At 34.8% G+C, this 27,396-nt stretch overlaps 3 protein-coding genes, 1 long non-coding RNA gene and 1 other non-coding gene across 13 annotated transcripts; 4 read left to right on the forward strand and 1 right to left on the reverse strand.

The window, feature by feature from the left end:
• Positions 1 to 1,916: 1,916 nt before the first annotated feature.
• LOC103831758 (inter alpha-trypsin inhibitor, heavy chain 4) lies at positions 1,917 to 5,848 on the reverse strand. The gene is made up of 12 exons (XM_009107663.3): positions 5,273 to 5,848; positions 4,927 to 5,085; positions 4,632 to 4,847; positions 4,472 to 4,561; positions 4,029 to 4,145; positions 3,691 to 3,960; positions 3,447 to 3,606; positions 3,297 to 3,374; positions 3,105 to 3,205; positions 2,862 to 3,032; positions 2,720 to 2,794; positions 1,917 to 2,651 (listed from the first exon to the last, which is right to left on the reverse strand). The coding sequence occupies exons 1-12, from the start codon at positions 5,651 to 5,653 to the stop codon at positions 2,199 to 2,201; spliced, it is 2,271 nt and encodes a 756-aa protein (XP_009105911.1). The 5' UTR covers positions 5,654 to 5,848; the 3' UTR covers positions 1,917 to 2,198.
• A 5,610-nt stretch (positions 5,849 to 11,458) lies between these two features.
• LOC103831760 lies at positions 11,459 to 15,200 on the forward strand. Of its 8 annotated transcripts, none has more exons than XR_625903.3 (6): positions 11,459 to 12,537; positions 12,652 to 13,254; positions 13,379 to 13,640; positions 13,812 to 13,943; positions 14,135 to 14,367; positions 14,639 to 15,200. It is a non-coding gene; the product is annotated as an uncharacterized LOC103831760 (long non-coding RNA). The 8 variants fall into 8 exon arrangements; XR_004449420.1 differs by lacking the exon at positions 11,459 to 12,537 and having other exon boundaries at positions 12,544 to 13,258; positions 13,379 to 13,464; positions 13,523 to 13,640; XR_625905.3 differs by lacking the exon at positions 11,459 to 12,537 and having other exon boundaries at positions 12,544 to 13,254; positions 13,379 to 13,464; positions 13,523 to 13,640.
• Positions 15,201 to 18,556: 3,356 nt separating this feature from the next.
• On the forward strand, positions 18,557 to 19,334 carry LOC103831761. The gene has a single exon (XM_009107665.3). The coding sequence runs from the start codon at positions 18,640 to 18,642 to the stop codon at positions 19,123 to 19,125; it is 486 nt and encodes a 161-aa protein (XP_009105913.1). The 5' UTR covers positions 18,557 to 18,639; the 3' UTR covers positions 19,126 to 19,334.
• Positions 19,335 to 20,493: 1,159 nt separating this feature from the next.
• Positions 20,494 to 20,630, forward strand: LOC117127001. The gene has a single exon (XR_004449761.1). It is a non-coding gene; the product is annotated as a small nucleolar RNA Z247 (small nucleolar RNA).
• A 3,422-nt stretch (positions 20,631 to 24,052) lies between these two features.
• On the forward strand, positions 24,053 to 27,320 carry LOC103831762 (multiple organellar RNA editing factor 7, mitochondrial). Of its 2 annotated transcripts, XM_009107666.3 has the most exons (4): positions 24,057 to 26,476; positions 26,548 to 26,645; positions 26,742 to 26,807; positions 26,886 to 27,320. In XM_009107666.3, exons 1-4 carry the CDS (start codon positions 26,217 to 26,219, stop codon positions 27,011 to 27,013), a joined length of 552 nt encoding a protein of 183 aa, XP_009105914.1. In that variant the 5' UTR covers positions 24,057 to 26,216; the 3' UTR covers positions 27,014 to 27,320. The 2 variants fall into 2 exon arrangements, with proteins under 2 accessions (XP_033131950.1, XP_009105914.1); XM_033276059.1 differs by having other exon boundaries at positions 24,053 to 26,476; positions 26,548 to 26,807.
• Positions 27,321 to 27,396: the final 76 nt, after the last annotated feature.

Below are 27,396 nucleotides of genomic sequence, written 5' to 3' on the forward strand. Positions count from 1 at the left end.
AAAATCTCATTTTTCTCTCGAAAAAGCAAAAATCTCATTTTCCCACCAAAACCGGAAATCTAATTTTTCCGCCAAAACCGGAATTTTTCCACCAAACCACAAAACACATTTTAACGTAAAAAATGTGTATTCAGCTAAAATCAAAAATCTCATTTTCCCTCCAAAACAAAAAAAAAATCATTTTCCTGTCAAAACCGAAAAAACTAATTTTAAAATAATTTCAATGTAGATATATTTTAGACTATATAATAAAAGTCAATATAGTTAAAATTAATATCAAACATATGATTAAATCAAAACATGAGTATATTAGTAATTTGTTTACTGAAATCATTTGGATGAAAATAGAAATAAAAAACAAACATAAATACATCTAGATAATTCATCTAGATGAACCATATGTATGGACAAACAAACAGTCCCACAAAATATGAATAAATCATCTGGATAAATCATACAGATAAATCAGCTGGATGGAGATGATAGATGGTGAAACGAACAGTCCCGTAGACATATATTTTATGTTCGTCGGTTGATAAATTTTTTTGTTAGTTATATAAGAATACACTCTAAATACTTTTATACAAAAGTCCTTTGAGTTTAGTTACTCACATTCGAAAGAAATATGATAAATCTTCAATATTTTTATCTTAATAGTTACAAAAACGTAATTTAGTATGATGTGATGACATTATTTATAAATTAAATAAATATATATATATATATATATATATAATACTATTCTTGTAGCAAAATACAAGTTCTAAAAGGAATTGAATACTTCATTCTGTGAACTGAAAGGTTATCATCTTTGATTTCGTATAAATTTCAGTAGTTAGTAATATCGGAAGATGGTTAAATAATTGTCAAGTTGGTTTTTTTTTGCGCAACTGTCAAGTTGGTTTAAACTAGTTAACTATAGACTTTACACATCGAGATGAGAGAAAAAAGAAGAAGATATGGGGAGGCACATGGAGTATGAGCATGACGATGACTCTTTGTTTCGTAACCTTTCCATTAGTGGAATCAAAAATTTCTATTTTGGGAATGTTTTATCTCTTCCGCATATCCTTTCTCAATCTATTCAACTCTCCCTTCTTCGATGCTCTTAAAAAAAAAAAGGAAAAACCCCTTTAACTTTTACCAACAAATCTACTACTACTGTTTTAACATTTACACCAAAAAAAAAACAAATCTACTACTGTATCTCTATTATTTTGACAGTCATCTTTATCGTTGGATCCGAAATAAGTTTGTCTCTCTAGTCAAAATTCACAGTTGAATACTATTGTTATATACGTAAGAAACTAATTTATGGTGGGTTTTTTGTTTACTGTCTATTGGTGTATTGGTACTTGTTCTTAGTCGTCTTTGGGACCGAGCACAGAATGTTAATCTGGATATGTACTCTGTCTCACATTGTAATCCTCTTCCCAATATTTATTTAACAAATGTAAAGTAATTGAGCTTACTAACAAGATATATATCTTACAGCTGGATTCAAATTTACAGATTCTATGAACGATCACCTATATTAAACTGTTACCATTTACCAACGAAGAATTAGACTATTGGGTCAAACTTCTTGATCATCTAATAAAAGCCTAAGGGATCATATGTTCAATTTCTGTTGAAAGATGTCTAATGAAAGTTAAAATTTTCTTTGAACTTCTCTTTAGAAAAATGTATATGAACTTTGATTTAGAACTGCTATTCTTATTATTATTTTGTGTGTGGTACAGATGGTAATCTTTTGTAACGAATACATGATTTAAAATCAGAGGCATAATTTGGAACAACTGATTCTTGACCCATCAAAATCACTCTGTCTGATCGTTTTTTTGGAGGCTTTTGGTCGTAAGAGCTTTAGCAAAAGTAAACAACGGACATGTTTTGGTGTTCGTGGGGGCTACATATTCATAGGGTGACGTTGTCACTCACCTTTCAATGTTTTCACCTTTTCACACACATAGTAATATACAGGTGATGATGACAATAGTCAAATACATTTAGCCTTTTATTTTCGAACGTCACGTACATTAAAACTCTAATTTTAGTACGTGATTACACATATATATATTACACACACTACTACATTATTTTAGCCTTTGCAAAGATTGTAAATTCATTATTGAATTTTACAATCTCCTTAAAATATTCTTGAGTATATTTTTTTCTCCTTACAGTGACCTGCTTTCTTAGAGGTCCAGACATCCACATACTTCGAAACAGCAACCAAGACACTGGAAGCAAGCCAATGCTGCACATATCTGAGAGAAGACGATGGTGCACTGATCGCTAACCCTAGAAAGGCACTGCAAGCAACACATACAGCAGACACGATCCACCACTCCTGACGCCGCTCTTATCAGAATCTCTGCTCCTTCCGGCTCTTTAGGCTCCTCCATCCACGGTGGAATGTTCTTTAACGTGGCAGCCAAGTTACCGAACCCAAACCCTTGTTTCCCAAGCAAACTTGTTCTCTCTATGTTTCTACTCATCTGCTTTTGGATTTGGTATGATGGGTTCCTAAGTATTTCTTTGATTGAAACTGGTCTCTCTATAGTCTTCTCTTCGTCGTTGTCCTTGAGTGATAAAACCATCTGCGTGTATTCGCTAGGAAACCCTGTTTGTATACTCAATCTCATGACCTGATAAGATGAATTAGTTAAGAAAAATAGATTGAACAAAAATGACAAAATCACAAATCTCTATACACCTTATCTTGTAGCTCTTTCTTGTCTTCGAACCAAGCTTGAGCTGTGAGTTCATCTATTTGTCTCCTCGCAAGAACCTAAAGGTTAGGCAAAAAGATAGTCAATGTTGTGTTTCTTACAATTTCTAGGTTATATTGAAGTGACCTTGTCCAGAGGAATGTCTTTAGCTTTCTCCACTGTTAACTCAATAGTAAAACAGCTCATATCAGCCAGTGTGCCTCTGAGTTCAACTTCATCAGGGAACTGTCCTTTGTACCTTCCAGACAAGATCAATGGTTGACCAAGCGTTATGTCTGGAATCTGAGAAGGAAACAACTGCAAAAGACAAAGATAATGTCAAGAAAGAGCTCAAAGAACTTGATTAAGTATTGTAAGTTGTTTAAATACCTCAACTGAGCGGAGGAGTTTGAGAGCATCAAAAGTCGTATTGGCTACGATTGTAGAAGAAGCAGAATCGAATAGTCTACTCATTTGATGCTCAAATGAATCTGGCTAGGTGTTTCGTTTCATAAAAAACAAGAAACCTTTTTAGTTTCTTGATTCTTGTTTCTGAATATACCAATGGGGAATATAACTTACCTGTATTGTTTGTACCATCATAGTAACCATTCCCTATCCGTGCTAGCATTTGCAAGAAGTAATGGTTGCAAAACGAACCTGCAAGATGTTGATACCTACATGAGAGAAGCTAGGAAGCAAGTAAAAGAAGAGAGTAACCTTTTTACTTACCAATGCCAAAGGTAGATATCCTAGGAGATATCGATTTTTCGTGTCCACTACAACATTCTTTCATGGCATTACATATCTCTCTCTCGTTTTCAACAGATCCATCAGTGACAAGGTATACAAGAGGCACTCCAACCTTGCTTCCTTCAAGCAACTTCACTGCCTAATCAAATAAACACACACAAGAATACTCTAGAAGTCTTTAACTTATGTCTAGTAAAGAGATAAAAATAGATTAGAAAAGGACCTGTATCAGGGGAAGTAACATGTTTGTTCCACCACTTGCAATTAAATTACTATCGAGCCATTCAGTCACAGCAGAGATAGTCTCATCAGTTGCAAACTCCATCTTAGTTGAGAATTCTAGAATATTGTCATTGAAGGCGATTATGTTGAACACATCTTCAGGTTCTAGCTTAGCCAAAGACTCTAACAAGGCTTTCTTTACATCCTCGAGCGGCTTCCATTTCATGCTTCCACTTATGTCGATCACAAACACAACCCTTCGTCTGAAAATCTACATATAACATGCAATGCATTAATAATGTCATCATTAAATGATATCCCAAAGTTGTAAGAACAAACCTGCTTATGCTTGGTGGTTCCAGGGAATAGGTACAAACAGAACATCCCTCTGTCATCTGAATCCCATGGAGATGGAGACTTAACCAAAACATGACCACTCAGATCACCAGAGGAAACCTGTGAAAGGAAACATATATCAATCTTAAACTCCATTTCAATATATACGACTGTTTTGAGGAGGTTTTGTTGTTTCGCAATGTTTTACATATTTATGTAACTTTAATTATATTTTTAAAACTGTGTAAACAATTATATTTCAATTATTTTATTTACAATTAAATAAGTTAATTTTAATTATATTTTTATTGATAATTTTTAGAAAAAAAGTATTTTTAAAAAAAAAATTGTGTATTGAGGTAAAACATCATATAAACACAGGGAGTATTGTTAAAAAAAAAAAAAACACAGAGGGAGTATGCCTCAGAGAATCAAGAAGTTCTCACATTGAATGAAACATCAAAATCAACCCTTGACCAAGAAGGTACTTCAGCTTCATACTCACAGCTTAATTTACCGGATTCACGGTGAATAACCTGAGAACAATCACAACATTACACAATCTATAACATCAATTTGATCAAATCTGAAAATGTAAAACGATACCTTTAAAGGATGGCTTGAATAACTGCAGGCTACTTCACCACCATTAACACAAGAATTCATGTTCAACACAATCTTTTCTCGCTTAGTAATCTCCTTGCCTACAGGAGTCACATAAGCAGGGAATCTAAAAGGCACATTGAGATGAAACTTGCCGTCTTTGTAGACCAGTTTCTGTGACCAATTCACATTAACAGAAAAGATTGATCCTCCACTAACCTATTATCAATAACACCATTAGGAAACAAGATAATTAACAATTAAAAAAAAGTGAGGCAAAGAGGATTAAACAACAAACATGTGGGATCTTGAAAGTAAAGATTTGAGACTTCAAAAAACGTGAATCTTTGTCTTTGTGGACATTATCAATGTCGCAAGCTTCTTCCTCTGTAACTAGTTTGGTCTTGTAAGTCTTCTCATTGCTCAGAACATCAATCTCAGCACTTAAAAGTGTCCCCTGTTACCAAAAATATACAGAACATTATGCATTTTTCAACAAATATTGAATGTCTAAATATATTAGAATTTATTTTTGGTAACAAATACTATAATTAAAATAGTAAAAAAATATGAGTCAGTAAAGTTATGCTATATAAGGCAAAGATAGATAAAGCAGATTTTGTCGTGTAGTTGTAATAATTTACCTTCTCCCCCGTGGGAACAGCGATGCAGCAGTCAAAGCGTTTACTAGGCATAACGCAGTGAACGCGCCACCGTCCGGTGACGGTGACGAACGCCGTGTCGAGCCAGCAATCTACTCTCATCTCTATCCCGAGCATCTGAAGAGGCACGAGCGCCGACGGGTCGCAACGTGCGTGCACGTACGGCTGGTAGCTAGGGACGTCGGGGTTATCCACGGCCACCGGATCTGTGATTGAAGCGTAGGCGGTAATCGCCGTCGGGAGAAAATTCTCCGGCGAGGACTGAGGATCCGGGACTACGGGAGGAGCGATGCCTTTGCCGTAGTATATACGTCGTGAGAGCTTGAGACCTTGCTCTACTCGGACAGCGAATTCTTCGGACATTTTTATGTTCCGGCGATGATTGAGATGAGAGGGAAGGAAAAAAAAACAGGAGAGTGAGAAGGGGAAGAGCTTTATTCAGGCCCGTGTTTAAAGGGGGTGTTTAATCGACCGGTGAAAGGAACGGCGACAGAAGATTTTTTTAAATAAGTGAGCTTGTTGAGCTAATTGTTAGTGGACACGTATAAAGTATCCTGCCGTCAGAACAGTGATGGATGTTTTATATATAGGGGATTAGATGGATTTTTTTTTTCCAACAGTTAGTGATTTAAAATCATGTTTATTGTTTACCATTTCTGTTTTCTCATTACTTTTGTATAGTTTTAAGTTAACCAAACGAAGTGATCTTAATATTGATTTAAACATAGAAAATCCTTCAATGAAAGAACGTAAAGCCACTCTAGTGGAAATTTCTCAACTAGAGCTTTTCAGAAAAAAAACCATATATGAATTATAGATGTTTTAGAATTTTAAGAAATTTATCATAATTTTTTTCATCTTGAGATTTTTTTTATGTCTCTCAAGCTTTTAAGAGATTTCATTTATTAAAAAACTCTAGTTGGAAGATTTCCAATGCGAATGTTCTATGATAGTTTTAGAACTTCATCCGGTGGCTAAAAATTCCATCTCAAAAATTTAGTTAATTTATTTGTCACTAAAAAAAAAAATCTAATCTACATACTAAACAAAAAAAATTCCAAGGTTCCTACTTTACATGATATTTGCTCTCGGACATACCAACCCCTTTATCAGTTTTTCCACAAACAATATGATTTGTGCTCAACTATTTCTGTTATTTTAATCATAAAAATTGAATTATTTCTCATTCCACTATTCTGATATATTTTCCTTAGTAATTATAACATCTTGTTTTTGACTTTTTCTTGTCAATATTTTGCACTTTTAGTTTATTCACTCCTAACATAATGATGTCTCGCTATCCATATTTAATTTTTGGGTCCAATGTCGATCTTATATCCTATATATTTGTGTGGACTTTTTCTTTTATATTCTTCGTTTATCACTCACTTAACAAAAAATATATTAATAAAACTATTATATTTGACTATATATCACCAAAAAAATATTTGAAAAAACTTGTAAAATGTTAAATCTTGTACAAAGTCTTCCACGTCGCGATCGGACGACAACGATCAAATGCTCAATATAAATTCGGCGAACCAAATCATTAGACATGTAGGCCATGTTCAATAAATAACAATATTACAAAACAACTTTAAATTTATATATCCATGATGAGTCTATTCTGATATCTAGATATTATAACTATATATGATGGCTGAAAAAGCAACATGTTTTTATTAGAGCATCTTCGATTTATTATTACTTTTTATTTATAATAGTATTTTGAGTTAAATTATTCTAATTTATTTTTGTCTTTTATAAAATAAAATTTATATTTTCTATATTTAAGACAACAACGAGCAATTTCTATTTTTACCTTATATTTTAAAGAACATTATTAAAAAAAATATTAGTATAAACCCTATCTTTATTATATAATTTGTTTAAAAGAAAAATATAGCAATATACATAAGAGATGGTCTTCATTCTCATCTCGATAGGAAAGTTTCAGATACACAGTAGGGGTGGACGTTCGGGTACCCGTTCGGGTTCGGATCGGGTATTTCGGATTTTCGGGTATTTCGGTATAGAGGTGTAGAACCCGTTCGGGTATTTCTGTACTTCGGGTCGGGTTCGGGTATTTTTAGTTCGGTTTCGGTTATTTCGGATCGGGTTCGGATATTTAGATTTTGAAAAAAAAATTAAAATTTTCATTTTTCAAATTTCTTGTATTTAAATATATAACTTTCACTTAACTATTTTTTGTATTTTTAATAGATTGAATGGTTATTAGATTTGGACATAACATTTTCAAACTAAAAAGACATTAATTTGGTTATTTTTTTTAAATTTTGGATGTAACTTTTTGTTAATTGTTGAAATAAAAAGTTTGACATGTATTTTAAGTGCATAGCAAATCATCTTCTACGTAATTGTATGTATATCATATGAATTTAAAGTATGTGTAGTATCAATATAAATATTTTATATAAAATGAAAGATGTAAATTAAAAATATAAGGTTAATTATACATATGTTCGGTTATCTTCGGATATCCATTCGGGTTCGGATATTACCCGTTCGGGTTCGGATATCCAATCTCTCCTAATTTAATATCCGTTCGGATATTTTGCTACTTCGGTTCGGATTTCGGTTCGGGTTTTTCGGATCGGGTTCGGGTGCCACTTCGGATTTCGGGTAAAGTGTCCACCCCTAATACACAGAATACAAGTTTTGTTTGCCTAATTAGCCCAAGCATTGGCATAAATAGCTTACAAACTAATAAATAAAAATGAGTTAAATTTTTGAATTAAGAGATGTGTAAAACCTGATTTAACGGATTGCTGTCTGCCACTATTTTCTGTTACTAATGAGAATTTAATAGAATTTGCCCAAAGTTTAATTACTTATTTTAGGTTTTGGTCCACTAAAGATTCGGTCCTACCTTATTTATAAAAGAAAGAATTACACTAAGAGGCAGTTTTAAGTTTCTTATAACATAATAAGTCACTTTCAACTACCAGAACACTTTTTCCTAACTTTCTTCCTTTTTTGTTACGTTTACTGGTTCAAACCAAAACAAGCTATAACTGCTAGGTCCCACTTCTTCTCTTTCCTTGTTTTCTTTTTTTTTTCAAAATTAAAATATTTTTTTTCAAAGATCAAAAAGATATTGAAATTTGCAGAACAAGATTATTACGGTGAAAAGAACTGATCTTTAGTAACAAAATATAGACAATTCTTTCTGTGATTTCAAACAAATTTCTTTTTATGACGAACAATCGTTCATGAAAATAGAACAAAAAAAGAATCAAGATCATTTTTGGAGTGGTGAAAAACCTTGTGGTTTCTTCTCCAATGAACAACCAACATTTCTTCTCCAACGGAAATTCCATTGTCGGCGATCTCAAACCCTAAGCTCCATTCCAACATAGCTCTACCGCTATCCACGTCAAGGTCAAATCTTCTCCTCCTCGCCGTGGTCGTCATGCCCGGAACCAGAGTTGTGGACGCTGGAATCGTAGGCACTTTAGTCGCAGATCGAAGAGAAAGCTTCACTGGAGCAACAATGGTCAAGTTTTGCTTATTTGCACATTTGGTCCTCCAACTTTTGTTACATGTGGATAATAAAAACAATTGTGTACATGGTATAGTGTACACATCAAATGGTTATGACTAGAAACTGTGTACAATTAGTAGGCAGTGTATATCGTTGATTAGAAACTGTGTATAATTAGTAGGCAGTGTATATGGTGTATACATATAATGCATTTCAAAATGTTTTTCTACATTTGTAAATTTTTTGAAATATGTCCACCTTACATAGTTTTGTTTGTACACTATCATCAAAGTGTACACTATCCATTAGACTGTACATGTATACACTAAATAATTTTTCTATTACACAATCTATCTTTTGAGATATGTGAAGGTGCACCATGATAAAATGTACATGTCAATATTGGTAAACAAACATGTAGATATATTCATTATTGACAAGTGCATACGTGTACAATATACATATTATCTTTTAATGGATATTTACATGTACACATATGTTTGAGACACATGCTACATGTTCAACATGTGTTAAAGTTGTGTACATTCGTTAGTGTACATGTGTAAATTAAAGGTTGGTCTCGTACATGTGTACAACAAATGTGGTAGTGTACACGACATGGATGTACAAAATCACAATGTACATTTACAAAATCATATTGTACATAAATTTACATGTATACATATATAAGGACAAGAAAAAATCAGAATGGACATATGATACATTTCTCTTGTTGAAGAAACAGTTGTTTATTATTTTGTGAAAAAAATTGTGTACATTAATTTTGCTTTGAATTCTCATAATCAAAATTTACATAATCAAAACAATTTAGACTTTGCTTTGAATTCTCATGTGACATTAATTTTGTGTACATATGAACATACAATGTTGAAACTTGTAAATCTATGTTACAAACTCGTAAATGTCTAATTGAATTTATTGTTGAGCTACTTGTAATATTTCAAAATAGTGTACATATGGATTATTGTACATGTGGATAGTATAATTGTATGTACAACATATCATGTACATATGAATCATTTTTTAATGAGTGGTATTTTCGTAATTTTAACTTTATCTTCCCCAAAATCAATTAGGATTTTCTGCAATTTCTCTCTATAGCCGCCAGCCATTATTCTCACCTGAATCATCACTTTTTTTCATTTTTCTTGCTTATTTAATCTTTAAACCTGTAGAAATATCGTATAAGACACTATTTCAAGCTCAAAATTACCTTGTTTCTACAACAAAAACGTAAATTTTGCATCTTTTTTTTGCTTCTTCGTCGTGTTGATTCATGGCAAAGAAACAGAAGAACCGCAATCGTGTTCTTCATTTTGTTTTCGGCGGCAAATATGAAGAGATCGTATTATTCATTTTGTTTTCCAGATTTTCTCTTGGGATTTCTCAGGATTTTTCATTTTATTCTTTAATATTTTGTTCAGATTACAATCTATCAACTTCTTCATTTTGTTACTTTTAGAATTATTTCTCTGTTAGAGAAAGAGAAAAAAAATGATATTAAAAATTGTGGGATCCATTTAGTTGCAAGAATAAACTTAGTTAGCTTCTAGTTATAAAAAACTACCTTAGGAGCAATAACTGCTCTATCTTGTAATAAAAAACTTGAAACTGCCCTAGGATGAAAATAACTCTTTATAAAATGAGGTTGTAACCAATAACCACTTATCGGGCCAGCCACAGCGACTGTTTTCATTTTCACGTTATGTTATTATTTAAGTGACTGTTTTATTTTATATCCAGTCAATAAACAAAAGTTTATAGAACAAAAAAATATATACATCGTTTCAACTACGTGTCATCCATTGAAGTTCATTATAGGCGTGAAACAATTTTCGCATTTAAATAGTTTGAATACAATAATCACTTCCCGGTTAACATGCCGAGTACAATCATTTGTAATCATTTGTACGTGTCCATTACCAATTCAATTTATTCTAACGATACTTTATTTAAGTAATTAAACGTCAGCTTAAATATAAAAGTTTTCTGGAAACTTGGACAGAATAAATTGTTAATTCTTAAAATTAATTAACTTTATATCTCTAGAATTGTATCTATTTACTTTACTAAAACAGAGTCACTATTTTATCTACCATAAAAATCTATATTAGACCACTAATAAAAATTTAACAAAATATATCCTAAATTTACTCATATGTGATATTTTCCTAACTAAAAAAAACAATATAGATCTAAACAATAAAATTCTCAACAAAAGCCAGATATATTTATATTATACAAGTATTATTCCATTTTCTTACCCTATTTAATATAGGTCAGATTCTACGTACTTTTATGTAATTAATTTTAAAATTAAATTGCATTGGCTAATTATTTTTTTTAATTATCATATTAACTTTTTATATATAACAAACAAATTATAGTTTATTAGCTGTATCATTTTATGTTATATTTTTATAGCACAAACAAAAACAATAAATTGATATATAACACATTAAATAAAAAATATAATATTATCAAAATAATATGATTAATACAATTTCGTCAAAATCATATGATTAATACAATTTAATCAAAATAAATTTTAATAATTTTTAAAAAAAAAAAATTATATACAGAAACCAAAAACTGATATAATATATATATATATATATATATTTTATATATTTTGAATATTATTTTAAAAGTAATCATATATTCGTGCGGATCCAACACTAGTTATCTATACTATTAAAATAAAAGTCAAATAAGAATTATCCCATAGAGTTATTAGAGCATGAGCAGCACCGAACCTTGCAATTCCCGATTTCCAATGTTTTTTTTTATTATTTTAATATTTTTTTTTCGTTTGACTTTGAAAAAAAATATATATATATATATATAAAAGAATCTATCGCGGGCCGCCACGTGTCGTGGGGCCTGCGGAACAAAACGGTATCACTCCAGCGAACCTGCACGAGCCGGATTCATTAAAATTTGATTATTTTAATATTTTTTTGCCTCAAAAATCGTGTGAACTCTAGTGTTGATTCTTCAATGCTGATGGTCTTACACTCTTATGTCACTCAACTAATTAATAAGCATAATTTTAAGTTTTTATTGTCTTTTCCTTATATAATTCAAATAAAACTAATACTTCCTATAATCTAGCTTAATAAACCACGATATTATATGAATTAAAGTAAAGAGAAAATTTGTAAATTTGGAGCAAACTGTTTTGAAAAAACAAGATTTCGGCAACCATTTCTAATAGAATTTTAGATACTCGTAATGTTCTTTAGTCCCACAAAATATTTCTAAAATCTATAAAATTTTCAGAATATGCAGTCGTCAGTTTGTCTTAATTTTAGATACCAAAGCGAAAAGATTTAAATATTTCAATTCATGTCTGCTTTATTAACTAATCACATATTACTGTGTTTAATCTAGAATATAATTGCAAAAATTCATTTATTATCAAAACAAAAATGTGCATTCACTTATTATAAAAACAAAATGTGTATTAAAACCTATCTTTATATATAAAGTAGGGATTGCTTCTCTCCCAGGGTGTCCACCTAGGATTCCAGCTCACTAATTCATGCATCCTAGAGCTGACACCTGTCCTCTCTAACTAAAACTCATCGTTTCATTAAAATTCCCGTTTGATGGGCTTCGATCTGTTTCCGTGTGTTACGTGTTTGGGCTCTAGAATCAGGTGTTTTCGCGGCCGGGTAGATGTAATCGCTGCTTGAGCTTCTTCTCACTTTCGGAAACGGTACGAGTTATGGCTTTGAATTTCAATGCGTGATTTAATCACCCACGATTTGCTAGAGCATTCGATGATCGCAGACGTTTGTTGCTTTTGTTTTGATTTGTTCATCTGTTTCAGGCGACCCTCATGGAATCCACCTTGGAGTTTCTGGGAGACGATTAGTCACGGCCAATCTATGGTGGGAGCCGTCGTTCCGTGTTGAATCGTCTAGATTTCTTTTCACCGGCTATGTGAATCTGGAAGCGTCACAGACTGCAATCGTTGGCATTAGCGGTTTTATTAACTCCTGCATGAATGGGCAAATAGACTCGACGATCGTTACGGACAGGAATCGTTTCTTTAAATCTTCTTCCTCCTTTCTTCACTATCACCACAAGTAGAAAGATAACCATCATGAATGCTTGAGTCAACTGTAATTTTTTCCTCAAGATCTAAAAAAAGAAGATTGAATAATCTAAGATATAGAAAAGCTTTGAATTTGGTGTTTGGCGTTTTTTATAAATCTACAATATCATTTTGAGATCGATTCTTCTCCTGTTTCATTACATCTCAGTGTTTGTTAATTTTTTCTGCTCATTTTAACATGTAACTTAACTTCACTGCAGTTCTACAACATATTGTCTGAGTGTTTTTTTTTTACGCTCAAGCCAACCAGAAGTTATTGGGCGTGGATGTGGAGCATGAGGTGATGTCGCTACCAGTAATGACCCTAAGTTCATGGTAGGTAACCTCCTTCATTTGAATTCCACAGCCAACTTTTGCAATGCCACTTTCACCTTTCATGGATCTTTTTAGCAAAAAAAAAAAAAAAAAAAACCTTTCATGGATCTCCTACAACTTGCAGGCTGGCTTTTCCTAAATGCAACTTTTGGTACACATTTATATTTACTTTGACAAAGAAACAAGTGACAGTGACACCTTCATATCCAGGTAGTTTGCTCTAGCTTTAACAATTTATTCTTGAGAAAAATACGGCTGTTTTTTGTAGCTTTGGTAATGGTGAGTTAGCCTCTTCCACAAGTTCCATCAAATATGGTGGTGTTAATAAAATAGAAACAGTAACAGTGTCAGAGCTCAACACCTATGTGGTCAACTCTAAACCTCAGGTACATTGCCTATATCTTTCCTAATGCTTATGGTTTTCACATTCGTTCATTTGTAGACGCCTATTAATACGTTCTACTTCAGGCTGTAGATTTTTTTATTCCTTAAAAAGGGACTTTTATTCCTTACCAACATATCAGACCTAAAACCTTAGCAACATAAACTATTTGTAGGTACCGTGGGGAGATGACCATCTCGGATGCGATAGACTGGGGTGTGTTTGTGCTGTTTGATGCAGAAATGTCTAAGTTAACAAATGTGCGTGCGGCAGGAAGCGGGAGAGCTCATGAACTATGCAGCTGATGGTAATATTTCTCTCTTTCCTGGGGTTGACTTGAAGCTCCGGTTCAATTCTTATAGAGTGTTTTTGTGGGTCAAATCTATGTTATTTATCATGAGGTTTGAAGCTTTTGATGATGTGCGGGACATTATAAATAATATGAAGCCGGTTTTGTCATTAATTTTGCTATTATCATTCTCTTTTGTGGGGTTTCAGGGTATATAAAAGAGAAAGTAGCATTTTTGTGACTGGACTTAGTATTTACACAGTTCCTGTTGAGATATGTGAGAAGCTTGCTATTCCTGAAGCTGAATGGCCACGAGCTATTGGTGAATTGTGCGGTTTGATTTATATCAAAGAGGCTCTGTTCTAACACCGCATGGATATTTATGTTTTAGCTTTGTCTCAACATCGATGGAGTGAAAGAAGACACTGAATGGATGTCAAAGGTAACTCTTTTCATTTAGCTTTTATTGAGCTATTATTGTTCTTTTTGTGATACTTTGTATCAGTTTTACTTCTGTTAGACGAGCGTGTCTAATGCCGTAAAGCATATTAAAATGGTGTTTGTTATCTTAAAACGTCTGTTTTGTTCAATCTGTTTATATAGTGCTTATTTTATTTTAGATGTGTTCATTCAGTACCAAAATATTAAAGGATGCTGGTGTCAAAGTGTTTTTTATACACTTTATCGTTATGCTTTGCTATTGCTTTGCACAGGTAAGCTTGAAAAGGGGAAGGGATATGGCTGAACTGGTACCAAAATATGGTCTGCCATCACTGGCACAACGACATGGCTGAACTGGAAAAGTGCTGGAGGAAAATAAGGTGGTCTTTACATGAATACTACTTGGTCTAAGAAGAACAATACGAACGCAATTTGTAGCTAATTAATTATACCCTCAAAAATTTACGGTACGAATGAAATCCTTGAGAGATGTCCAAAATATTTTTATTATAAACATAGAAATTCAACCATGAAACATGACTCTTGCATTTCCTTACCTTTTTCAAGTTATCTAAAGTTAGTTAAAAAAGTTTATTCAACTAAAACATTTATCAAATAAACCATATCATCCAAACTTTTATAGAAATATATAAAAGTGTATCAACGTATTCAAAACAAATATATAAGAACAAAAAATAATTCATAATTTATGTATCAACTGTATCAACTGTATTGCAAGTATTTTTATTTACTTACTTTTATAATAAAAATATAGCACACAAAAAATGTAAAATAGTTACATTTTTGAAAAAAAAAATAAAAGCTATTTATTAATTTAACAAACTTTTGATTTCTAATAAGAACAACAGAAACAACAGTAAAAATTAAAATCATTTTTAGTTTAGAGTAAATTGCATATTTTCATGTATATGAAAATATAATATATCTTTTAATTGACCTTCACTTGCTTAACAAAGACTAATATAGAAAAATATAAGTCAATCAGTTACAATAATTAGTGTTAAAACAAATATTCTGTATCATTTATTAATAAGTGTTACAAAAAATTGATATCATTTTTTCTGATACTATTTATGTGTTGTAATATGATCTTTTTTATAGTATATTATACACATTTTTTTGTAAATACAAACCTAAAACAAAAACCACAAAATCATTAAAAAAAATAACGTAGATCACAAGTAAAGTAAATCCCGCCCTACGGGCGGACCGACCCTAGTATTATTAAAAAATAAGTTATCAGCTATCATTTCATGTGTGATTCATTTCATTTAGACCACCTCTTAGAAATTGCTTAATTAATTTTTGTATAAATATGTGAATTATTTAAATTATTATAAAAAACATCAAATAAATATTTTTTTCTCTGAAATTGTAAAATATTTCATGTCTTTGTATTTACAACATAAATATGTATATTTCATTTTTACTTGAACAAACCTTTTAATTATTTAACTAAATTCGTGTTTATTTAAAATATAAATGTATATTTCATTTTATCTAACACATGAAAAATAAATTAAATTAACTATAAAATTATTGTATTTTAAAATGTTATATTAAAAGATTAGAAAGTTGGTAAATATTCAAAATATATACCATTGACCATGTAAATAAATATTTAATGGTTATAATGATTGGTTCGATTGGTATCTCGCATCGAAGGTTTACCGCTTCAATTAATATCATAAAAATAAATATGACTTAACAAAATAAAATGAAACATGGGAAACGATGTTAAAATAGGATAGTCATCCTGGCTCTCAGAGGCCTGGTCCCTAGCGTAGTATTTCAAATATAAATTGGGCTTACAGACTAGAATAAACTATGAATCCAAATTCATTTCATTAGGGGTTTTTGTATTTTGCCCATTTAGATGCTTATGGTGAGTGCGCGTTTGGGTGGGTGGGGGGGGGGGGGGGCAACGGTGGGGTTTGGGGGCGATGGTCTTTTGCCAATTTGGTTATGATGTTTCTCTATTTAGCTGCTGCCTTTCTATTCCTTCGGAAAACGGAAATAAAAATGTTTTTGAGTGATTGTTGCCTGTAGAGATAGTCTTATTCCTACGGTTGTATAAAAATTTTGAAAATATTTTTAAAACTATACAGATGGTAAAATACTAAAATCCAATATACTAGAATTTTTGATCACCAGGGAAAATTTGTTCTTGGAATTGTCGGCTAAAAGGGCCGGCTTTAACGTGATGATGACCCTTTATTTCCGGAACTTATAAGGTCTTTCAGTAAGATTTTCTTTTAATTATTATGCACATTGCACAAGTCAAGCCGCGTCAATATCTTACTTTAGAAGTACATTTCTTTCTCTTATTCTGTGTTTATTCATACTATAATGCATTCAGTTTCGGAGTTGACCTATATTAAATTACATTAGATCCTAGACTTATGCCATGAAATTTTCAAATTAATATTTCTTTATATTAGCATGATCTTTTTCGTCATCGAACTACCGAGAAACATTAGTTACAAAAAGGGGTATATATTCATGACATGATGAAAGGCCAATATTTCCAAAATCAAGGACACATGTCCACAAATATTTCTCTCTATATTTATGGGCTGTGAAAGTGTGAATCTATCATACACGTGAAACACACTTTGAAGATTTCCCATCGGATCAATGTGAACACTTTTTATACGACGGCCTCATAAATGACATTATAATATTTGTATATATATGTATGCATTGTATATATGAAATATGATCTTGAACTGGACAAAGTTTATCGTTAGCGTGCAAGATCACACATACCGTATAACTTAAGACATGATTCTAGATACATATACAACCATGGACGCTAATAATTAGCGATGAGATATACTAATACAATTTCCCAAATCGCTGTGTCTAAAGTTAGAATGAAATATGATGGTCGTTAATTTGTCCAAAAAAAAAACATGATGGTGCATTAAGAGATATAGCAAGTATATTCTATACACTTACATGTTTTCTGTTTGGAATATTTTGGCTTTCTAATTTATGGCCTTTTTAATCTGGAAGATTAGCCTTTAGCCATGTAGTGCATATATACCTGAACCTCAACAGGTTCTATTGCGTTTCTTTCGTCAACGTGGATCTATTGTTTACTGTATAAAATTAATAGTTAAAGGTAACAAGAAAATTATACAATATGATCACAAGTTGCTCTTTCCTCATTGGCTGTATCTTGTATGGTGTATATTGGATCTAAAGGAATCGCCAACAAGGCATATCCCTTCGTTTAATTATTCCACGCAATCATTCAGCTAAAAAATGAAATATATACGTGTCCATTATATATAAATTATTACTACTTTTGTGATTTTTTTTTTTGCAAACCACTACTGAGAATAACATTTTTAGGGTATGTATAAGCATGTCTACACTCTCCAAATGAAGATTGTGCTAAAACTATTTTTTTCCTAACACTCCTATTTCTTAATTGGATATGAGAATATTTATCTAAAAGTTCAAAATAATAGGTCTGATTTAATTTACATGTAACTCCGTCGATTAAGAGCTAATGACATATCTTTCGAATTTCAGATTTTTAAATTACAAACCGGTACTATACGAAATTGTTTCTTGTAAAAACAAAAATCATGTTTCTAAATCTCGTAAGTAAAAGTTTCGGTTTGTGTATCTAACCAATAATTGCCTACTGCTGACGTCACCGCATATGATCATTGGCGACAGAAAGATCAAAGATAATAGTTAAATCACGATTAAAACGCAACTAATTAGCAATTACTGATTTGACTTGGTCGTATATCATTTATACCTCATTCACAAACACTTTCAAAATTGCAAACTGACCCACAAAAACAACTCGTGATTCGATCAAAATTAAACTCAAAACTTGAAAATACAAATCATTTTAATACTAGCAAAACTAATGCCGTGACTAACTATATAGTACTATATGTAGTTTTCCTGCATAGTTGAGCAATAACATGAGTTGGAAACAGCGTCATATCCCACGTGACAGCTTCTGATTGGCTAAGTTAGTCAAACTAAAACCAAACCGAAACGGCTGAAGTAAATAACACATTTAATTAATGTTATTTTATTTGTGTTCGACGCCAGCTGGCTTAACTCCAGATAGACGGCGAGGATTAAGTTGTCAGAATATCAAATAATCTGACGTGGCTTATATTCTTCTTCTTCTACCTTTAAAACACCAATCATTGCTTCTCCTTCGCCTGCACATTCCCTCTCTCTCTCTCTCTCCCTCTCTTCCTCTCCCTCTGTCTATATGACCACAAGTCTCTTAAGCGATCCCACCATGCTACTTTCAACACCAGAGGTCATGATCGCCTCTCACCAGCCGTCTCCAGCGTCAACAACACAAATCTCCTATGAGGAGCCAGAGCAGGTGACGTGTGACTGCTGCGGATTAACCGAGGAGTGCACACAATCTTACATAGAGATGATCAGAGAACATTACATGGGTAAATGGATATGTGGTCTCTGTTCTGAAGCTGTGAAGTACGAGGTTATAAGAACAAAACGTTTGCTAACTACAGAGGAAGCCATGGCAAGACACATGAACATGTGTTATAAGTTCAAATCCTCAAGCCCACCTCCTAATCCGACCGGACGTTTGATCTCTGCTATGACGCAAATCTTGAGAAGAAGCTTGGATTCTCCAAGGATGCTCAGATCAATGCCTAGTAGTCCTTCTAAAGACAAAGATGATTATTGTGTCTCAAATGTTTTGTCTAGGTCCGATAGCTGCTAGACTCAAAGAAAAGTTAAAAGAATTGTTTTAACCGGTTGATAACCGTTTGGTTTAGGGATCACCACCTGGAAAAGGTCCGGTTTTCAGATTTGAATTTTTCGTCAGTAACCAAGATTGGTCTCTGTATGTATTTGTTTTTGCCGGATTTGTGTACCTGTGGAAATTTTTGGGCTAAATGCAAATAACTTTGAAGGTTCGGAGTTGTGTCATTGTGAGCTTAGTTAAACAAGAACAAAGTAATGTTGATGCTATTCGATTTACTCATTTATCATATTGAAAAGACATGTATGAACAAAAACCCTCGAAGGTAGTAAGTAGTAGGGCCATTCTCTTATCTTTGTGATGATTCTCTATCACAGAATAGAAATGTCACAAGGTTACTTCTTTAAGCCTTAAGACACAACAAACCCTTTTTTTTTTCTTTGAAAGCTTTAGTTATTTTCATCAGAACGACAGTAATGCGACTTCTGATTCGGTAATACTACTATTACATAAACAAATCCTTTTCAGCTATGTTTTGTTTATAAATAAATTAGATGGTTTTTTGGTGTAATAAATTAGTGGGTTGGTTGTCCAATTTTCAATAACTCACAATACAATAGTTATGGGACTATGGAAAGTCTTGATGCTCACTCCTCTGATTATGCACAATATATTCTTTCATTAACTCCGTATATAGCCTTACCAAACCTGTACATTCTCTCTTGTATAAAACAGAGCATTGCTCTTGTCAATAAGAATCATCTAATTCCATAATCCAATATGGTATCAGAGCAGTAAAGATCAAAATATTTTTTTTTTTTCTACGCTCCATTCTCTTCTTCTTCTTCTTCCCTCTAATCTCTATCCTCTTCTGTTATCGCCATGTCTGGTGAAAATCATCAAACCTCAGAAACCACAACTGTCTACGACACCAACAATCCATCGGCAACGTTGATCTCGATCAATATGTCCAACATAACAAAACTCACTCATCTCAACTACATCATGTGGAGCAGGCAGATTCGGGCACTCCTTGAAGGTCATGAACTCCATCAGTTTCTTGAAGCACCGGCTCCACCGGCTACGATCGTTGTAGACGGTGACGACTCTCCCAATCCGGATCTGGCTCCATGGAGACGACAAGACCGCCTTCTCTACAGTGCTATCATCGGAGCTATCTCTCTCCCAGTCCAACCGGTTGTCTCAAGCGCTATCACAACTGCTGATGTGTGGAGCATCCTTGCGTCTACGTATGGGAATCCAACAAGAGGGCACATTCGACAACTCAAATTCCAGATCAAACAATGCTCCAAGGGAACCAAAACTATTAGTGAATACCTACGTCTCATCAAAACAAAAGCTGACGAACTTGGTTTACTTGGAAAACCTCTGGATCCAGAAGACTTAACCGAACAGATTCTGGCTGGTTTAAGTGATGATTACAAACCGGAGATCGACGCTATTAACGGCCGTGACAATCCAATCTCCTTTGCTGAACTCCATGAACGTCTCCTCAATCGAGAAGCGATGCTCCTCTGTTCTGAAACACCACAGAGTGGTCCGATCACGGCAAATGCTACTGATACTCGTCCTCGCCAGAACTGGAAGTCCCACAACAGCAACACCAATACACGCAACACCACGTCCTCACTCCAGTACAATAACAACCGTGGCTCACGTCCCTATCTTGGCCGCTGTCAAGCTTGCGGCATTCAAGGTCACAGTGCCAAGAATTGTCCAGAGTACCGTATTGTACGTGGCTCGGCTAGCTCCGCCTCTGCTACTGCACCAGCGTGGTCGCAACACAACAACACCAGACCTTGGCAATCACCGTTTCCACAGCAGCAACAACATTGGCGCCCACAAGCGAATCAAGCAATGATGTCTTCTGGCGATTCCACCACCTGGCTTCTTGACTCCGGTGCCTCTCACCACATGACATCCGACCTCGCCAATTTGGCTCTCCACTCACCATACACTGGAGGCGATGATGTCTTACTTGGTGATGGTTCAGGTTTACAAATCACTCACACTGGTTCTTTATCAACACCCTCTTTTACTCGTCCTTTTTTTCTTAACAATGTCCTTTATGTTCCATCTCTTGATAAAAACTTACTTTCTGTCTTTCAATTATGTTATACTAATGGTGTTTCTGTCACATTTACTCCCACTTACTTCCAGGTTCGAGATCTGAACACGGGGGTTCTTCGGTTGGAAGGCAAACCTAAGAATGGCACCTATGAGTGGCCTCATCTTCGCACCTCTACTCCACCTTCTTTAGCTTTTGCTTCAGCTACTAAAACTTCTTTAACGGATTGGCATTCCCGTTTGGGCCATCCTGCTTTATCTATTTTACAAACTATTATATCTAAGTTTGATTTACCTACATCATCTAAATCTGTTTCAGACAAGCCATGTTATGCTTGTTCTATCAATAAAATGCATAAGTTACCTTTTAAAAACTCAACTCTCGTTTCCACTCATCCTCTTCATGTAGTGTTTTCGGATGTGTGGACTTCTCCTATCCTTTCAATAGATGGTTTCAAATACTATGTGTTATTTGTTGACCACTATACAAGGTACATGTGGTTATATCCACTAAAACAAAAGTCTCAAGTGTATGATGTCTTTGTTAAGTTTACAGCGTTGGTTGAAAATCAATTTCAATCAAAGCTACGAACATTATATACGGATAATGGTGGTGAGTATATCGCACTAGCAAGCTTCTTATCTAGTCACGGTATATCACACTTCACCACTCCGCCGCATACGCCTGAGCATAATGGTATTGCGGAGCGTCGTCACCGGCACATTGTCGAAACTGGCCTCGCTCTATTGAGCCATGCTTCCATGCCAAAGTCCTACTGGACCTATGCTCTTGCTACTGCCGTTTATTTGATCAATAGGATGCCTACTCCTACTCTGTCACTTAAAACACCTTACGAATGTCTCTTTGGTAGTTTGCCTAATTATCATAAACTTAAAGTGTTTGGCTCTCTCTGCTTTCCCTGGCTCAAGCCATATGCACACCACAAATTAGATTCAAGGTCCACACCTTGTGTTTTTCTTGGTTATTCACCAACTCAGAGTGCATATTTTTGCTTAGATCGTCAAACATCTAGGATTTACACATCACGCCATGTAGTATTTCATGAATATGTGTTTCCCTTTTCTATCTCATCTCCACTAACGTCTGATAATTCTTCTGTCCATGATCTGTTCGATGTACCTGCAGATTCAGTTACAGTGACGCCATTGCCTTCACACAATCAGCCACCTTCTTCATCTTCTCCTTCGCAGGTTTCTCAACAGCCACCACCTACACATGATCCGCCTGCACCAGCTCCAACACCAGCTTCACAAGTCACGCCTCTTCCTGATGTTGCACCTGCACCAGCTCCAACACCAGCTTCACAAGTCACGCCTCTTCCTGATGTCACACCTGAGCCAGAACAATCAACACCTGCAGAAGCATCTGTGCAACAAACCGCCGTCGCTCCTCAGCCACCAAAACGTACAAGCAATCGTCTCAAGAAGCCAACTCAGAAGCTCAATCTCACTGCCACCGTGATTCCTATGTCCGAGAAAATACCAACAAGTGTTGCTGAGGCTCTCAAGGACCCACGCTGGCGTAAAGCAATGTATGAAGAACTTGAAGCAATGGCTCGGAACAGAACATGGGATCTCACTGATGCTGCTGTTGCTGCTAATATAGTTGGCTGCAAGTGGGTGTTTACCATCAAAAGACATCCCGATGGTTCGATAGATCGCTTCAAAGCGCGCTTGGTCGCCAAAGGATTTCATCAACGACCCGGCGTAGACTTCCAAGAGACCTTCAGCCCTGTCATAAAACCAGCCACAATTCGTCTAGTACTGAGTGTCTCTGTCTCTCACAATTGGCAGTTGCGTCAACTCGATGTCAATAACGCCTTTCTTCAAGGCCAACTTGATGAGGAAGTGTTCATGGCACAACCACCAGGATTTCGAGATAAAGCTCAACCACAGGCAGTTTGCAAGCTTCACAAGGCAATTTATGGCCTCAAACAAGCTCCTAGAGCCTGGTACAATGAACTGAGAACATTCCTTCTCCACTCCGGCTTCACTAACTCACTCGCTGATGCAAGCCTCTTCATCTACAACAGAAACGACACTCTCGTCTACCTATTAGTATACGTCGATGACATCATCATCACTGGGAACAATGACTCCATCGTCAACAACTTCATTCAGTCCCTCTCCACTCGTTTTTCACTAAAGGACCTAGGCCTTCTCTCTTACTTCCTTGGTATAGAAGTTTTACGTACCAACAATGGTTTACTAATTAATCAAAATCGCTACATTGCAGATATCTTACACAAGACCAAGATGAGCACGGCCACACCTGCAACGACACCAATGTGCTCGACTACCCCTCTTACCTTGCGTTCTGGAACTCCACTTGCAGATCCAACAGAATACCGTGCTACTGTTGGGAGTCTGCAATATCTGTCCCTGACTCGACCTGATATCTCCTTTGCGGTCAATAAGCTCTCCCAGTACATGCATCAGCCCACTACTGATCACTGGACTGCAGTGAAGCGGATCCTCCGTTATCTCGTGGGAACTTCATCCAATGGTCTCTTCTTTTCAAGAAACAATCCACCCTCTCTCCATGCCTTCACTGACGCTGACTGGGCCGGCGACAAAGATGACTACATGTCCACTGGTGCTTACATAGTTTACTATGGCTCTCATCCAATCGCTTGGTCCTCTAAGAAACAATCTGGTGTTGCTCGTTCATCTACAGAAGCTGAATATCGCTCGGTCGCCAATACCACTGCTGAAGTCATCTGGATCAAGTCTCTACTTACGGAACTCGGCATTTCAACTACCAAACCACCTGCCATCTACTGTGACAACAAGGGAGCTACATATCTCTGCGCAAATCCGATGTTTCACTCCAGGATGAAACACTTAGCTCTTGACTACCACTTCGTCAGAAACCATGTCCAAGCAGCTAACATTCGTGTCTCACACATCCACTCTACTGATCAGCTTGCTGACGCACTCACCAAACCGCTACCAAGACCCCGCTTTGCCTCACTCTGTATCAAGATCGGTCTCGCTACTCCTCGTCCGTCTTGAGGGGGCGTATGGGACTATGGAAAGTCTTGATGCTCACTCCTCTGATTATGCACAATATATTCTTTCATTAACTCCGTATATAGCCTTACCAAACCTGTACATTCTCTCTTGTATAAAACAGAGCATTGCTCTTGTCAATAAGAATCATCTAATTCCATAATCCAATAATAGTATCCACAATTGGAATCTATTCTATTATGATAAAATCGAAAATAAGAATCCTATTTGAGCATTATTGTAACGTGTAGACACTATAACGATTTGGCTATCTACCTTGATTCGAAATTTGTATTACTTACAAGTAGATTTTCCTTCCAACTTGCTATATATCTTCTGAGAATATATCTAAATAAAAACAGGGAAAAAATAAAGGGAATATAAACTAGAACATGGAAGGGTTTGATTGAAGATAATCACATGTGAGAAATGAATATAAGGCGTACACAACACAAGTTTCTGTTTGTGTGTACTGAATGTCTCAAGTTAACAATAGCTTTTGGCAAAAGAAAAATGAACTTGAAGTTTTGTTTTCAATATTTCTTGGTTAGAAGTTATTACAATGTTGTTTTTAAAGAAACATAATCAATTGTTGTTTTACTAGCTAATGTTGTCTTAGAATGTGCTGTGTGCTTTACTTTGACTCGTTGTAGTCTAAACCCTACTTTTGCAAGTTGGATTTTCAAGCTCAGTAGCATGTTTTGTTTTCACTTACATCAATTGTCAATTTATATAATATATTACTCTGGCATGTGTTCTTGATGCGACTTTTGAAACATGTATGAAGTGATAAGCTAAGTAAAAGAAGAAGAGATTAATACATCATAAGGAGAGATGCTACACGAGCTGGTGTAGAGAAGTACAAAAGACAGATAGTATTTACATTAGCATAACTTATGAGTTATGGCTACATGCAGAAATATCAACGAAAGAAAGGTGCGCTATGAGAGATTAATTCATGTTAAAAATTTGTAACATGATCTAACAAACCGATGTATGTCTTGTGTTTGTGGAGATGCGGCTTTTACATTTAGGGATGCCTTAGAGTCTTGTACATAGAGTATGCTATGTTATTTACTCTGAATTTCCATTTGCATAAAATGAACTTTATATAAATACGCAGAAAATGTCGAATCTTTCATATTTTCTGGCAAGAAAAGATAATATGATCCATAAATTAAAATGTATAATCTAGTATACGGTCGATTATCAGTTTATCACTCTTTATGCTGCCCAACAAGGAAAACAAAACACAGAGATTGAAAATGTCTTAAGAGAGCTGGCTGGCCCATAGATATCAGAGACAAACAAAGCCCGAGTGCTTGAACCTAATGAATGGATCTCGCATCTATAAACTTGAAATATAATAAAATTTTACATTAATTTGATTTCATAAGTTTTATAAATTTCGTATTTAGTTGGATTATTTTATATAAATATAAATTTTAGCTGAATGAGTTTTTGCCTAATGCGGATCGAACCCGAACATCGGAAAGCTAATAGCATTTTCTTTATCACTGAACCCTCAACGTTGGGAAAAAAAGTGATAAACCCTCAACGTTCGGAAAAAAAAAAAAGGTAATTATTATTACCTTGTTTTTTGATAAGAATCAAGAGACGACATCAAAGGTCCGAGGTATCAAAGAGAGAGAGAGAGATAGGAGGTACCAAAGCTGTTTCGAACACTGGATCCCCAAGTGGAAAGGTCATAACCACAACCAACTGGACCAGGTTCGCTTTGGTAGCAACAGACTTGTACCAAAAACACAAATAGCAATAAACCAAATCAAAACCAAACTGAACTTCAAACAAAACAGGACCGCCATTTGGTTTTCAGCTCCTATAAAACACAAAAAAAAAACTGAACCAAAACCAAACCATAATCCGGTTTACGACAAAACCAACGCAGAACGAAACAAACACTCTGTCCGAAGTGGAGGGTCTCACACGTTATCGAGGTTCCATCGTTTTACTACTCTGCCGTATCAATGGCGAGCATCATCAGAAGGCCGTTAAACTTAACGGCAGCCGTCCGGTTTCGACTTACTCCGTTACTTCCGTTCTCCGGAAGTTCTTGTTCCGTTAACTCGAACCCGACTCGCTGCTCTGAGTTAATCAAAGTCCCGAGTTTAGTCGAAGGCTGCGACTACAAGCACTGGCTGGTGCTCATGAAGCCTCCCAAAGGATACCCACCTCGAAACGACATCGTCCAAAGCTTTGTCAAAACCCTATCCATGGCTCTTGGGAGGTAACTCCTTTTGATAAAAAAAAAGATCGAAGCTTTGTGGTGTATGATCGTGGTTGCTTTGTTGTGTGCAGCGAAGAAGAAGCTAAGAGATCGATTTACTCTGTTTCCACAAAGTACTATTACGCATTTGGATGCAGGGTTCATGAACCTTTGACTTATAAGATTAGATGTATTGTCACATATCCTTCAAAAATCTTATTTTTTTTTTATATTTTAGTTTTGTTGGAAAATGCTGTAAAACTGTGGTTAATGTGTTTGGTTGCAGCTCTGCCTGATGTTAGATGGGTTCTGCCAGATTCATATGTAGTGGATGGTGACTGTGGATATGGAGGTTTGGTTTGCTGCTCAAGTTATATTTAGTATCTGGAGCACTCTTTGTTTATTAATCATGTATTATTTTCTTTTGCAGGAGAGCCGTTCGTTGATGGGGAGGTTGTCTCATACGATGAGAAGTACCATGCGGACTGGCTACGAGATCAAACTGATGAGGATGCTATAATAGTTAAAAAGAAGCCTAGGAGGAAAAGAAACAAGTAGATTTAGTATTTGGAAGTCTTCTTACATTATTATAGAGCTACTCAAACCTTATGCGTCTTCTAGTGTTACTACCATGAGCTACTGTAAAGAATCCTAGGTGTAATGTTAGTGGGGAGTTTTTATATTATATATGGAGGTTTTATGTTTCAGTTGATGATAAAAAAGTTGAAATAAAACTGATGATGTAAGCCAAATAGCCAATGCTAGTACTAGATACGTAATGTTTTACTAGATATATGTAATAGTCAATGATACACTTTGACTATTCATTACAATTCATTGTATTGCTTCAGTTTTCTGTTAGTGACATGTAACCTGTAATTTATTGAAGTCTCCTCTTAGAAAATAGACCAATCCACCAAATGGCTGCTTCTTGGTCATTC

Source organism: Brassica rapa, chromosome A07 (genome assembly GCF_000309985.2).
Source record: "Brassica rapa cultivar Chiifu-401-42 chromosome A07, CAAS_Brap_v3.01, whole genome shotgun sequence".
NCBI classification, from domain to species: domain Eukaryota; kingdom Viridiplantae; phylum Streptophyta; class Magnoliopsida; order Brassicales; family Brassicaceae; genus Brassica; species Brassica rapa.

Excerpts from the sequence above, each read along its gene's own strand:
- LOC103831758 (XM_009107663.3), bottom strand. The coding sequence starts at position 5,653 with ATGTCCGAAGAATTCGCTGTCCGAGTAGAGCAAGGTCTCAAGCTCTCA. Across the intron at positions 5,086-5,272 it reads CTGTTCCCACGGGGGAGAAG|GGGACACTTTTAAGTGCTGA; the intron begins GTAAATTATTAC and ends TTTTGGTAACAG. Across the intron at positions 3,206-3,296 it reads TGATGGTACAAACAATACAG|ATTCATTTGAGCATCAAATG; the intron begins GTAAGTTATATT and ends ACACCTAGCCAG.
- LOC103831761 (XM_009107665.3), top strand. The coding sequence starts at position 18,640 with ATGACCACAAGTCTCTTAAGCGATCCCACCATGCTACTTTCAACACCA.
- LOC103831762 (XM_033276059.1), top strand. The coding sequence starts at position 26,217 with ATGGCGAGCATCATCAGAAGGCCGTTAAACTTAACGGCAGCCGTCCGG. Across the intron at positions 26,477-26,547 it reads CTATCCATGGCTCTTGGGAG|CGAAGAAGAAGCTAAGAGAT; the intron begins GTAACTCCTTTT and ends TGTTGTGTGCAG. Across the intron at positions 26,808-26,885 it reads TGGTGACTGTGGATATGGAG|GAGAGCCGTTCGTTGATGGG; the intron begins GTTTGGTTTGCT and ends TTTCTTTTGCAG.